This window comes from Diplotaxodon limnothrissa, linkage group LG2 (assembly GCF_057381915.1).
Source record: "Diplotaxodon limnothrissa isolate DT_005_m linkage group LG2, D_limnothrissa_male_GT1.1, whole genome shotgun sequence".
NCBI lineage: Eukaryota > Metazoa > Chordata > Actinopteri > Cichliformes > Cichlidae > Diplotaxodon > Diplotaxodon limnothrissa.
This window is the reverse complement of record NC_140597.1, coordinates 38,854,696-38,867,961: the sequence shown is the minus strand read 5'-3', so window position 1 is coordinate 38,867,961 and position 13,266 is coordinate 38,854,696. Positions and strand designations below refer to the sequence as shown.

General features: G+C 39.6%; 1 protein-coding gene across 2 annotated transcripts in view; it reads left to right on the top strand.

Moving 5' to 3' along the window:
* Positions 1-8,757: 8,757 nt before the first annotated feature.
* The window catches only part of LOC146639126 (ATP-binding cassette sub-family C member 5), a 30,423-nt gene continuing 25,914 nt past the window's right edge, over positions 8,758-13,266 (top strand). For both annotated transcript variants that reach the window (XM_085363481.1, XM_085363476.1), the window contains exons 1-3: positions 8,758-8,982; positions 11,592-11,780; positions 12,302-12,457. In XM_085363481.1, the coding sequence (XP_085219607.1) occupies positions 11,602-11,780; positions 12,302-12,457 (335 nt within the window). In that variant the 5' untranslated portion in view covers positions 8,758-8,982; positions 11,592-11,601. The remainder of the gene's footprint in view (positions 8,983-11,591; positions 11,781-12,301; positions 12,458-13,266) is intronic.

The window sequence follows — 13,266 nt, the reverse complement described above, 5'->3', positions numbered from 1 at the left end:
AAGACACTCTAAACCCCTCTGATGTGGCTACTTTATTAACAGTATTATTAAAATCCATTTGATCTGAAACGTGTAAGTGTGACAAATATGCCAAAAGAGAGAAAGAAATCAGGAAGGAGACAAATACTTTTTCACAGCACTGCAACTTGAGATCTGGGTGGACGGATTAGAAGAAGATGGAGAAGGGCCTGTGCTGTGGATCATAAAGACTAATGAAGGTGGAGCACAGCAGGGGAAGTACATCACAGCGCTAAGGACAAGTTTAACTCCTGACAAGCACACGATGACCAGTGTCATGCTAACATCACATTAGTTAAAGTTCATAATCAAAATCAGCTTATTAAGTCCTCTCAGCTGACACTGAGAAATATGATTACATACTACTAATATTTTCTCCATCACGCCCTGCCATAGGCTGGTCCCCTTTCCAGGGCATACCTCGCCTCTCGCCACTGGGATAGGCTGGAGGAGCCAGGTTGCAGATGAACAAGGAGCCCTCGTTGGCTAAAGCACAAAGTCCGACTGCTTTTCCTTGTAGACTGGCAACGCTCCTCCTTCAATAAACCAATATGCCAAGAATCGTCTGTGAAATAAAAAATAATTTATCACAAATGAGATGCAACCATTTGTCTGACTAGCAGGGTCAGACTAATGGTTGTACAACATTTGAAGAAAATGGATTCAGAGGATCTGTAAACAAACTGCTCTCTGTAGTAAAACAGGAAGTTTTCTTTTCTTTTCCTTTTTTTAGTAAATTGCTGAGGGGAAGTGTGTTCTACCACACAGTTGCACTCCACATATCTAATTTGAAACCTGATAAATGGTGTGTAATAGTTAAAAAAAATAGAATATTTTAAAGCACATTTGAAGGTAATTTACATATAGCATGAACAACTGCAAATTAATTGAATTTCATGCATGGAAGCCACTGAGTAAATGTATAATTAACATCAGCTGGATTAGCATAACCGGGTACAACATAGCATAAGGAGGCTGAGAGCGTCCTGAATTAAAATGTATGGGAGAATTCCACATCCATATGATGATATGGGGGGGTAAAACAAAACTCATTTGGAGGAAAAGTTGGAAGAATATTTAAGTTCTTATTCTATAGGTGCAATTATTTTACATAATGCTTCAAAATAACTCAAACACCCCCAAAACAACACATCTAATTGCCTGGAAGCATTTCCAGATAGCTGCCAAGTTTGTAGACTTGCATACATTACAGACTTCGGTGTATTTCTACTGATTGTATGAATACAAACAAAGACAATGTTCTACAGTCATTCAGTCGGTCATTAATTGGTTGGATAAAGACAGTTTTTGTACTTTTGCTACTGAACAAACAGTGCAGACTTTCAGCTTGCAGAGGTATTGGATTAACTGTTCAGGAGGTGGAGGCACTGCTGTGGTATGATCACGTACAGTATGGCTGCCAATGGAAACAGGTTGCAAGTGTTTACTGATGTCAGTCCTGCTAGAATCCTGAAAGCTAAGTCGGTGACCTGATCTCGGTCTGATGGAGCATGCTTTTCAGTTATTAAATACGAAACTGGATGCAGAGAGACCCACAGATAAGCAGCAACTGAAGCCTTTACTGCCTGCAGTAAAGGCAGTCATTAACTCTAAAGTACTTCTACCCAAGTATTAAAAACCCATTGTTATATTCAAAATGATGTTCGTTTATACAACTGGAAAATTCATGCAATATGGTCTCTGCTGGATAATAAACCCAGGTATGCTTATTGTTTAATGGCTTGTTAAAGACAAGCTGTTACGCAGGTTGTTGGGTGGTTTCAGATACACCCTGAGCTTCTGACATCTGGTTTCAAAAGAACTAGCATGGTGGAAATGCACAACTTGAGGCTTTAAAACAGGACTTCACTAACCTATGAGTGATATTACAGTAGCTTCATCCACCTTTTTTAAAAATGGTGTGTAAAAGAGTCTTGTGTGGGTTCTTTTTTCCTGATCTGACCTCTAATGCAAGAAAACCAGACAGCTGCTGTTATTGTCCCTCGCCCAGTACAGTTACAAGAAAGGTTGGTGTATGTTTAGCACTTTATTGCCAAACGTGTCCACTTAACCATCCAAATCACAGAATTCAGGTGTTTCACTCACCTTAGACAATTAATTTAAACAAATGACATGAAAATATTGGACTTGGTTGTTGATTTATTGAGGAAAAAGAAAGAAATATATTTTTTAAAAACATATGTTTGTAAGGTGCAAAAGTATCTGAACTTTCCTCTGATATCTCGTATTTAGCAGTAACTGAAATTGAACTCGTTACTGTAAATCAATCAAACAAACCAGACATTATGAGGTTGGTTGGCTCTGCCTGACAAACCAAAGGCACTGCATGCCGATTAGCTAATGACCTATGTGTATGCTGATGATCATACCCTGGATAATTCTCCTGTCACTCTAATAAAGAATGTTATTCAAAAACTAAACTTCCGGTTGTTTTAAATATCACTTAAAACTAGTGATTGACCCCCTAAAGTCACCACCTACCTGAACAGAAGTCTTGGCCATTTAAAGTAATACACGTCAAGGTTATATCCATCTGTTATATGCTTCTTCATTTCTAAGAATTAAAGAATCCATTTGTGGTTAATCTAATTGCACTACTCTTTTTTCTTTTTTTTTTAATGGCAAAGTCTAATAGCATCATGTCATTTAATTGGATTCTGTTTCCACTTTTAGGACTTGTGTAAAAATCTGAGTATGCTGTAGCTTTTGTTTATTCAGTAATATCAATAACCTTGTTAAGGGTAAAGCGTTAAGATTGACTGCATGCCTGTTATGTGTGCACCTGTCCGTCTCCTTCTTATTAACACATAACATATTACAGTGTTTCATTCCCAAATTACAAATTTAGAAAACATATATTTAAACTCTTTTTTGCAATTTGTAAAACGTACTGTAACTCCTTTCTTTCTAGGAACTGTGGAGCTGGTTGTCATTAGCACTGCGTCAGTTGTCAGTTAATGTCTTTTAATTCTTTGCTGCACAGCTTGATCGAGATCCCAAGGATACATTCTAGGAAAATCAACACTGACAGCCCTGGAGCTTTCACTCAATGCATGACTGACCCTTTATTAAACCAGACTTATTGTCAACGTGTAAGCTCTGCTCTGAGTCACTGTCAGGGATTTTGTAGTAACTCTAAAAAATAAAGAAAAAGTGCTGAAACAAGCAGCATGCAGGCTCAGATCTTCGCAGCTTCTGAGACATGTAGCTCAGCAGCAGCGAGCTTTTACATTTGTAGTTTTTGCCAGACATGACAAAGACATGTTTTTCTTTGCACGCTATAATCAGTATAGAGGCCTTTATTTTAATATTTTTCATCAAAAAAATAATTGTTGGGCTTTGAACTGTTGGTGACACCGTTCCTCCAGGACTGTCTTAATTCTTCATGGCATGAATTCAACAAGGTGGTGGAAACATTCCTCAGAGTTTTTTGTCCACATTGACATGATAGCATCTCACAGTTGGTGCAGATCCATGACATCAATCTCCCGTCCCACCACAACTCACAGGTGCTCCGTTGAGATGTGGTGACTGTGGAGGCTTTTTGAGGACAGAGACCTCATTGTCTTGGTTGAGAAATCAGTTTAAGATGATTTGAGCTTTGCGACATGGCGTGTTACCCGCTGGAAAGAGCCTTCAAAGGTTGTGTAAGGGGAGGTTGTGTAAGTGTCATAAGGGGATGAACTTGGCCAGAAATAATACTCAGGTAGGCTATGGTATTCAAACAATGCCCAGTTGGTACTATGGAGCCCAAAGTGTACACAGGTTCAATAAGGAAGATCTGTAGTAACTCATCTGTCTGCTTCCCAAGTGTTGGCGGCTAATCTAAGCTCCCACCTTCCTACACTGTCAAGCTGATTTTGACATCACTGGTCTAGTCCCATGATCTTCCTGCTTCCTGTGCATCTGCCATTCTCCCTTCCAGACATCTCCGTGCAACCCACCTCCTCTCCGTCTCCGCCTCTCGCTCATCAGTCAGCCTCCATCCAAGCCTCCATCTTCACCTGCAACCAGTGTCTAGACTATTCTCCACTGAATTCTGTGCATCATGTTCAGTTACTTCTAGTTATCTCTTGTTTTTGAACTATTGATACAGCACAAGATAGGATGATCCATTCATTCATGTTGCTTGTGCCAATATAGCAGGAGAAATCAACACCAACAGACAACAGACCAGGCAGCGTTTTTCCAAGTTGTAGGCTCAGTTTCCTGTTCTTAGCTGACAGGAGTAGCACCTGGTATGTTGTTCTGTTGCTGTCACCCATCTGCTTCAAGGTTCAACATGTTATGTGTCCATAGATGCTCTTCTTAATACCTCGTTTGTAACGAGTAACTTGAGTTAACTTTGTCTTCCTATCAGCTTAAAGCAGTCTGGCCGTTCTCCTCTGACCTCTGGCATCAACAAGGTATTATCACCCAGCGAACTGCTGCTCACTGGATGTTTTCACTTTTTCAGAAGGTTCTCTGTAAACACTAGAGATGTTTGTGCGGTAACATCCAAGCGGATCAGCAGTTTCTGAAATACTCAGAGCAGCCTGTCTGGCACCAACAACCATGTCGCGTTCAAAGTCGCTTTTTGCATATGCATAAAGGATGGAAAATGAAAAGAATCGTCTTGAAATGAAATGAAACTGCACACTGAGGCACCAAACACAACAAACAAGAAAATTCATTTTGGGGAAAGTTATGAGTCAAACAGAGATTCATTTTCAGATGGCGTTTACAAACAGAGGCCAAGCCTCTTTCAGACTTTCATCCAAGGGCTTCTGTTAGTTCTGAGTTTTCTCTAAGATAATGATTACAGTCGTGGCGATACATATTCAGAGACGTGTTCTGCTGCTTTAAATAATCCAAGGGCCTCGACCTTGTATGTCAGCTGTAGGTTAATTTCCTTGCACGAAAGCATGCAACATTTGCAACATTTTCACTATGTTAAGAACCCCAGTTGCTAATAAATGCCAACTAATTAAAATGTGCAGAGCTACTGACAGATTTATGAATATTAATGGCATTTGACAACTCTCCTAAAAGAAAGAGACAGGCTGTGCGCCGCATTTATGTGTGGGAACATTTAAGGTATCATCAAGGAGTGATGAGTTTGTTAAAAAAAACCATGACAGCTATCGGCAATGTGCTGCATATATTTTTCTCCCCCCCTTGTGAATAACCGATCGAACAAAGTCAGCATATTATCATGTGGTGAACTTTCCGGTGCAGCTACACTGCAGTTTAATGGAATGGAAGTCAGCCGTCTAACATAAGTGGTACGTAAATGTGAGGTGTGTATATATATTTTTTTGTCTCTAACTCAACGGCGGAGCAGCCTGGTCCTTTTCACCATTTTGCACGTATATTCAACAATCAGAGAAGAGGCAGAAAAACCAATTTATTTCTGACAGCAGCCCCAACTGGCCATAACCAGTGGAAATGTCTAGCCTAGAGCAAAGCTCATATAGTAAAGCACTGTGTGATGATATTGTGTGAGGGCTGCGAGAAGATGAAAAATTTCAAATGAAGCAGTGAAAAAGGGCCATATGAAGCTCCAGTCTCCACTTAGTGTAAATTTCATCTGTCCATAGCTTTAGACTCAGGGATCTTTTCCACTTCAAATGTACTTGTACAAATCCACCGTGTATAGCAAGCCTTTTACAGAACATGTCCCTCATGGTCAACCAGTCCTCCTTAAATTGTAGAAAAGAAAGGACTGTGTGATTGTACTGTGCTCCGGACTTAACTACGGCGTGGTCGCTATCTTAAAAGTCTCAGGAGGTTGATAGCAAAGCCCACATTCAGAGCATTGATTGCAGAAGTTCAGCAAATTTCCCAGCTCAGTAAAGTGAGACCCTATCGATGATTTTCTTCTTTGTGTACTGCTTTTTTTCCTCTTCTTTTTCTTTCTCTGCTGCCAGCGAGATCGCACAAATGCTGCAAAATAATTATAGGTGGAGTCTTAAAACTTTTGAACTTCTCCAATAATGTTTGGATTAATCTCATGAAAATTAAAAAATCAGTCCATTCAGACGGATTTATCCACTTTAGACAAAAGGCTGTCACAAAAAGGCTTCGGTTAGTTCAGCAAATCAATGAAACCTTTCCATAAATCCTCCCAGACTGAAGGCATAATTTGTCTCTTCCAGTTTAAACCGTTTCGTTATTAGACTGAAGATGGTGAAGGGAAACTGCTTGGGAGATGACAAAGTGGCCACTGCACCTGTTGCTAGTGGTGTGCCTGAGAAATGGGTAAAAGACATCTGGTCTTTCTCAAAGTTTGAAAATTTTACATGTTTCACCCCCAGTTGGTGTATTTTTATTAGATAGATTTAAAACTCCCATATTACTTTTGGTATTACATGTTTAGCACAGGACAGATTACCCCAAACACTGGGTATATACTCCATAATGTAAAGCCAGATAAATATGTTTCAAAGATCTATGGGGAACACTGTAATGCAGCATACGTAATAATAATAATATGCAGTATACAGGTGCTAACTTTTGTTAACAAACCTTGGGGAAAACTTTTGGCCAGTGTCCCAGATGCACTTTGGATGGTCTCCGTTTTCATTGCTGCTCCACCTTACAAGTATTTTTAGGATTTCCTTTATTGATGCTGTGATAACAACCCAGGGACATTTGTAACAATTGGTGTTGCTTATCCTGAATGACAAGGCAAGCATCTTAAAAAGGTGCACAAAAGTCTGATGTGGAAGGAGCTGTGTCTTGATCTGTGACTATATCAGCAGCAAAGACAAAGCCCTTCTCTGCACAATGATTTCTACCCCCAATTTTTTTTTTCATTTTTTTTTTTTTTCAAAAGAAGAGCTATTAATTTGTAGATGCTACCATTTTACCCGAGGAGAGTGTAGAAAGATGGGTCCATTTTATAGCTAAGCTGCAGCTGCATTGCTGTGTTGGGTGGCTTTATTTCCCATCCTGTTGTGCTTGGCTGAGGCTTGTAAACTGCCGTTACCCGACTTCTTTGGCTCGTTACGAAGTCTCAGTGAAGCTTTTATTTGCAAAGCCAGCTGAGCTTGAGGTCTTAACATTTACATGAGGACAATTTCAAGTCACCGTAGAGTCATAGTTAGTGTAGTGAAACTCTTCCAACCAGTGAGAGTATTTTATTAGCACCAGCAGCACAGCTTTATACACCTCTAAAGGCCCTTTGTGTGATCCACTATCTTCGTTTCTTTTTGCTTATGTCCTTCAACCTTTTGATTCCCTATCCTGCCAACCATGAGCCGTGCTGTTCAGACCTAACTGACATGTTAATACTTTGAATTGTCTCAGTTTATGGGATGAAAAATGATATTTTCAGTCTTATGGGCATTTAGGAAAATATGAAAGGACATAGTCTGTGCTTGGATCGGTACCTTATGTGATTTAAAATATAGTGACCTTCAAAATTGAATAAACATGCACACATGCATGCAAATGGGATTCATTATAAATGCTCCCACAATGTATGGGAAGATATAAAGCTGAGTAGTTGTTAATCACAGGGCATTAGGGCCGGAGGTGAAGGCTGCCAGCTTTGCAAATGTATTCATCTTATTGACTAATATTCAGTGTAAAGTGAATCTCTTTGGGTTTTAAAGTAGTCAGACGAAAAAGACACGTGATTAAATGACCTTGTGCACCGAAAAACTGCAGTAGTCGTTTTTTCAGAGCTTTCAGGTCGATGTACTTCAAGAAAAATTTAGATTATAATTAAAGTCTGCAGATAAATAAATAATTTCAGTCAGATTAATGAACTAAGTGTGCAGATCAAAATCCATATGAGACATCTGACCAGAAATCTTACTTATTTAAGCCAATTCTTACCTTGAATATAGATTTATTTCTTTTTTAAATAGTGGCCATAATTTAGAAGATTATTAATATTAATAATCTTGCCACGTGCATTCAAAAAATTCTGCCCAAACTTCTAACTTTCACTATTTTAATTGCATGTAAATTTTCCATGTAATTTTGTACCATGTTATATTTAATGGAATCTGTTCAAATGAAATCTGCTCGAATGGTGTAGATTCGGTTTAAACCGAGCACGTTTTCTTTAATATATATCAACCATTAATTTTATATATCTCAATTTACTCAGAATTATTGCTTCGTGTTTATTGAGGGTGATCTATCATTTTATATCAGATATAACTAAAAAGCCCATTCCCTTCTGAAAAAGTGAGAAATACCTGATGGGGTCACTCACACATATTATTTCTTTATTATATTTATTATCTCTCTAAGACATTTCTCTAACCTGGACTTTTTAAAAAAAATGAAAGTCATTTGAAGCTCATGCGGGCGCCGAATGATCCATTAGAAAACTGTCTACATTTTGATGATTGTGCAAAGAAAGCCTTCCGATGAAGGGACGGACAGTATGTATGGTGCACTTTGAGCGGTAACGAGAACCGGGCGAGCCAAATATAACCAATCACAGCAGAGCGGCCCTCCCAATGCCTAACAACCTAGCAACCAATTAAAATGCAGCATTCTTCCGCCTGTTTAAAAATATCCTCTGTGGACCCGCCCCTCCCTGCTGTGTGCACTTCCTCGTTGTTATCCCCGTTACTAGGGTGACCGCTAAGCTCTGTCAGCGGTTGGTGGAGACCGTGTGACATAAGAGCGTTATCGGGAATTCCTCTCCCCTCGGGGCTCCGTGTGACGGCAAAAGGAGGTAGCTTCAGTTAATGCCGGGAGAAAGCAGCACGCATTTCATACACGTGAGGCGCTAAAGTTTCCCATGTTTCCTAAACGTGTATTCATCCGAGCGCAGCTCCGCAGATGAGGAAGATGTGTCTGTGCGGAGTTTAGACTTTAATGAAATGACAAAAGTTAGAGAAGAGATACCATGGTCGTTAGAATCTTCTTCTTCTCTGGTTCTTGCTTATAGGCACAACATCTGAGATCTGTACTGACCTGACCAAGGAGGACTTAAAAGTAAGTGTCACAGTGAAAACATAAATTAATCCCTCTGTTTCCACACCAGTAACAGGAACATATGATCTTCTGCGGGATCTCTATAATTAAATGCCTGTTTAGAGGGAGGCTGCGTTTTAAAAGTATTGATTTTTGATAAAGTCATCAAGGAATTTAAGGGCAAAGCGTGTAAGTGTGTCTATCCTAATATCAGACATTATGTTTACCGTAACTCCAGTTATTAACTTCTCTGCCTCTAATTTCTACTTTTCTTTGTGCCTTTGCTACTTTTTAGTTGATATGTGAACTTTATGTGTTTATGTTTTGGTAAAATGAAAGCTGCAAAATGACTTCTCTCATGCATGTTTATGATTTTGTTGTCCCAGCTGAAACCTGACTAACAAGTTAAACAACTATCCAGCATATTTAGTCTGAACCTTCTTTGTTTTGCTCCAGGAGCTCTTTGAATGCAGGCTGCAAAGGTTTATATTTTAAACTAAAAGCGTGCAGCCTTTCCCCTAAAGAGAGCTTTGAAACTTCACAGCCATATGACAAACTTCACATGACTGGGGCATGGAGGACTTTTTTTTTCTGTTTTTCCTGAACTCAGAGTTAGGTTCACATCATACTTTTACATTAGGAGTTACAACATGTTGTTACTTTTTGTTATGCAACTCTGTTATGCACCTTCGGTATGCACTGTATTGAATCTCACTATCTACCACGGTCTCTGGTGAGTCTCTTGGCACAGGTCAAGCTGACCTTGTCATGGAGGTTTGCCATACAAGGGATCAGTGACGGTGTGTGGACACACCGACAGCTCAGATGTCTGTTCCCGAGCTCCTGGGGCTGCTGGCAGGTTGTCTTTAAATAGATAAGCACTTTAGTTGTACACCAGAGAGGGGCTGTGACCTATGAGCAAGGTGATTCTCGAGCCTATCTGTGTCTCAGGGGACGATTCAGCAAAACACTCACCATATGTTATAAGCCATAAGGAAACTCCAGAGGTTTTGATAATGCTATAATCAAGCAAAACTGCTAACAAAATCCTCAAACATTAACATATGTTATATCCTCCTGAGATTTATATGGAAAAAAGGTATTTTGATTTTTTCCATATAAATCAAGTGTTGGGTTGGTAAAAAACACATTGCAAAAACAATTTTGTTTTTAACTAATTTTATTAAAATGTTACAACATGTGCACTACAGTGCACAAGGAGAGTTCATTGATCACGAATGTGAAACTAACAAAATTCAGTCCTTTTCTTGATTTCTAGAGAGAACTCTTCATCACTGGTATTATTCAGGTCTTGTTCATATATTTGTCCCTGTTCATCATACAGACCTTTGTTGGCCTGGGCAGATTGAGGCAACCTTGAAGGACTCTCTTTAGAAGTGGTCTGACTTTCCCCAGGAGATCCTTTTTTTTCTCATTTTCTGGCAGCTCATCGACTACTTTCAGCGAAGACCTGATCTTGTAGAAATGACCACATGTCATGGAATCAGCCATAACTGCGACTCTTATTTTGGCAGCCCAGTACATTGGCATGGTACACTGAGATTCCTAAAAAGCTATTGGTTTCTTCTGGTGTTGTGTTTAAACGACACCCTGAATCCTGTACCATACGCTGGTTGGTCAACAAGGACAAGTCCTGAATTAGTTTTACTGCTGGAAATACTGCTGTGGGCTCCAGTCATTAAGTGTCATTAGGGTACCATCATCTCCAATTCTGCATTCTTCCAACAAAGTCATAAACCGAAGATAATGGAAAATTATTTAGCAAAATAAAATTTAGATACTCCAATATCCGATATAGTTCACTTACAACACATTTACACCATCTTTATAAGTTAAATCAATTTACTGGAAGACATTTCTGCACGTTACCCGTACTTTTTTCACTCAAAATCAAAAATTCCTGATTCTCCTACATGCTGGTGTTGGACCAGATAGGATGACGGCAGATTCCAGCTGACCCTGTGTCGTTCTCCATTACATCCGCCACTGCATCTTGATAATGTTTGTCTGGCTCCTCCTGGGTTTTCACCCTCTCCTATTTGGCTCATATGACTCTCATCTTCTGAAAGATCTATGTCTGAATCTCCCTCAATGATTGTGTTAAGAATTCTTTCTGCCTCTGTCAAAGAGTTGTCTACTAGAAAAAAGTGAAATAAATTTAAGTACAAAGTCCTGACGAGCACCAGAGTACACATTAATAAATGAGTCATTTCCTCTGTGAAACTAAATAAGCTTAGGTCTGAAAACCCCCTCAAATTACTTACTAGATGTTTGTTTTTGAAAATTAATCATAATCTGAGTTTAAAAACATATTTTAAATGTAGATATCATGCTTACATGTGACATCATGCTTACATGTGACATCATTTTAAAGCTACTGTTGTCCTCTAAGAAACATCAGGACTCAGCAGAGTGGCATGTAGAGTGTGAGTGATGCAAGCAAAAACTAAATGTGTACTACAGTGCACAAAAATGAATTACTGTGTCTGGAGATATTATATAACAATGTTTGGGGGTTTTGTACTATTGATCAGTTACTGTGTAACAACTTGGTGTAAATAAATAGAAATATTTGTACAATGGCTTTCACAATGCTCTTTTCTCCTCAGAGGGCCCAACATGTTCCCTGGTGCACTGGAAGCAGCCGAGTGTGTAGAGGGTCTGTCACTGCCCTCTCTGCAACCGCTGCCAGAACTGGAGGAAGAGGAAGCAGAGGCTTCATTGGAGAGGGGGCCAAAGAGGCCAGGACGCTACAGGAAAAGCCTTCAGCTTTTAAAGCCCTTCAGGATAAGGCACAAGTAAACAAAATCGACTTTAATTGTATTTGATGACTCTGGTAGCGAGAGAGATGAATGAGAACATAAAGGCAGAGACGGTTTTAAGCTCCTACAGTGTGAAGATGTTGTTGTATGTTGAAGTGTGAAGATACACACAGACTCTGGAGTACACATTTGCTCTGTTTGGCCCCTCCCTAATGTGCTGACTATTCGGGTGTAGCCTGAGGCCATGATAAGGGCTTGCAACATATCTTCCAGCAGCACAGTGCCATGTCTGAGCATATACCCACTGATAACCCCCCCCCCACACACACACAACTTCTTTTTCTTTTCACTGCACTCTTAGATTTCTGTGAAGAGCGTGTAAATTACTATCCAAACACAGCCGGCATGATTCACCTTTCATTGACTCTGGCGAGTCAAAGGCGCCGATGATTTCTCAGAAAACCTATGTCTGTCTGTTCCCCCAGCATAGCGCCTCTGTGTGTGTACCTGTGCTTTTATACATCTCACCTATTTCCACGTCTTCCACTCTATTCCAGGCACCAGCATCCAGTCGATAATGCTGGCCTCTTCTCATTTATGACTCTGCACTGGCTCTCGCCGCTGGCAGTGAAAGCCTACAAGGCGTCCAGCTTGTCTATAGATGATGTGTGGGGACTGTCTTGCCACGAAGCCTCTGCAGTCAACTGCCAAAGGTGAGGTAATTGTGCCAAAGCTGAGGTTTGCCTGATGAAAGGGACCTGCGGTGTTAGGAAGAGTCTATTTATTGTTGAAACACAGTATTCCCACAATACTGGAACCTGGTGAGGCATGAAATAAAAAGGTGAGGTGGGAGTTATTTGACGGTGTTAGATTTTTACGTTTTCTTTATAACAGAGAAATTTAATATATGGGAACTGTCCCCTCTTTAAAAAAAGGGACTTTTGAGTGAAATCACAAAGCAAAACTATAATATGCTGTTTACACAGACACTGCATGTTGTATAACATATTAATATTGAGTTTTGATGAGCCAAACTGTTTCTTCTACTTTCTTTCTTTACAGTCAACAATCTGGGAATCATTTTAAATCAGTCATCTGTGTAGCATAGCACTGCGGTAAATACAGGCTAGTATATCTAGCTGGCTGTATTTACCCAGCATCAAATGTGCTGTTCACTCCTTTATGAAACAGCATTTACTAAAATTTGCAGCGTCATTGCACAAAATTATAGCCTTATTCAAGATTTATGTCGTCATTAACAAAGAGAGTGAGAATGAGGGTCACAGACAGAGTGTTGGAAACTACTGAAGAACAAACTCCTGTTAAATGGATCTGCCATTTTCTATTTCTTCATCTTTTCTTCTTCTTTGTATTATTATTAACATCCAAGACTACATATGCAACATATATACAAAGGAAAAAAGAAACAAGAGAAACAACTTTGACCAAGCAGGAAGGTTTCGACTGGTCAGTACAATTTAGTTATAGATGTTCAAAAACAATACCAGGTCTACAGGGCGTC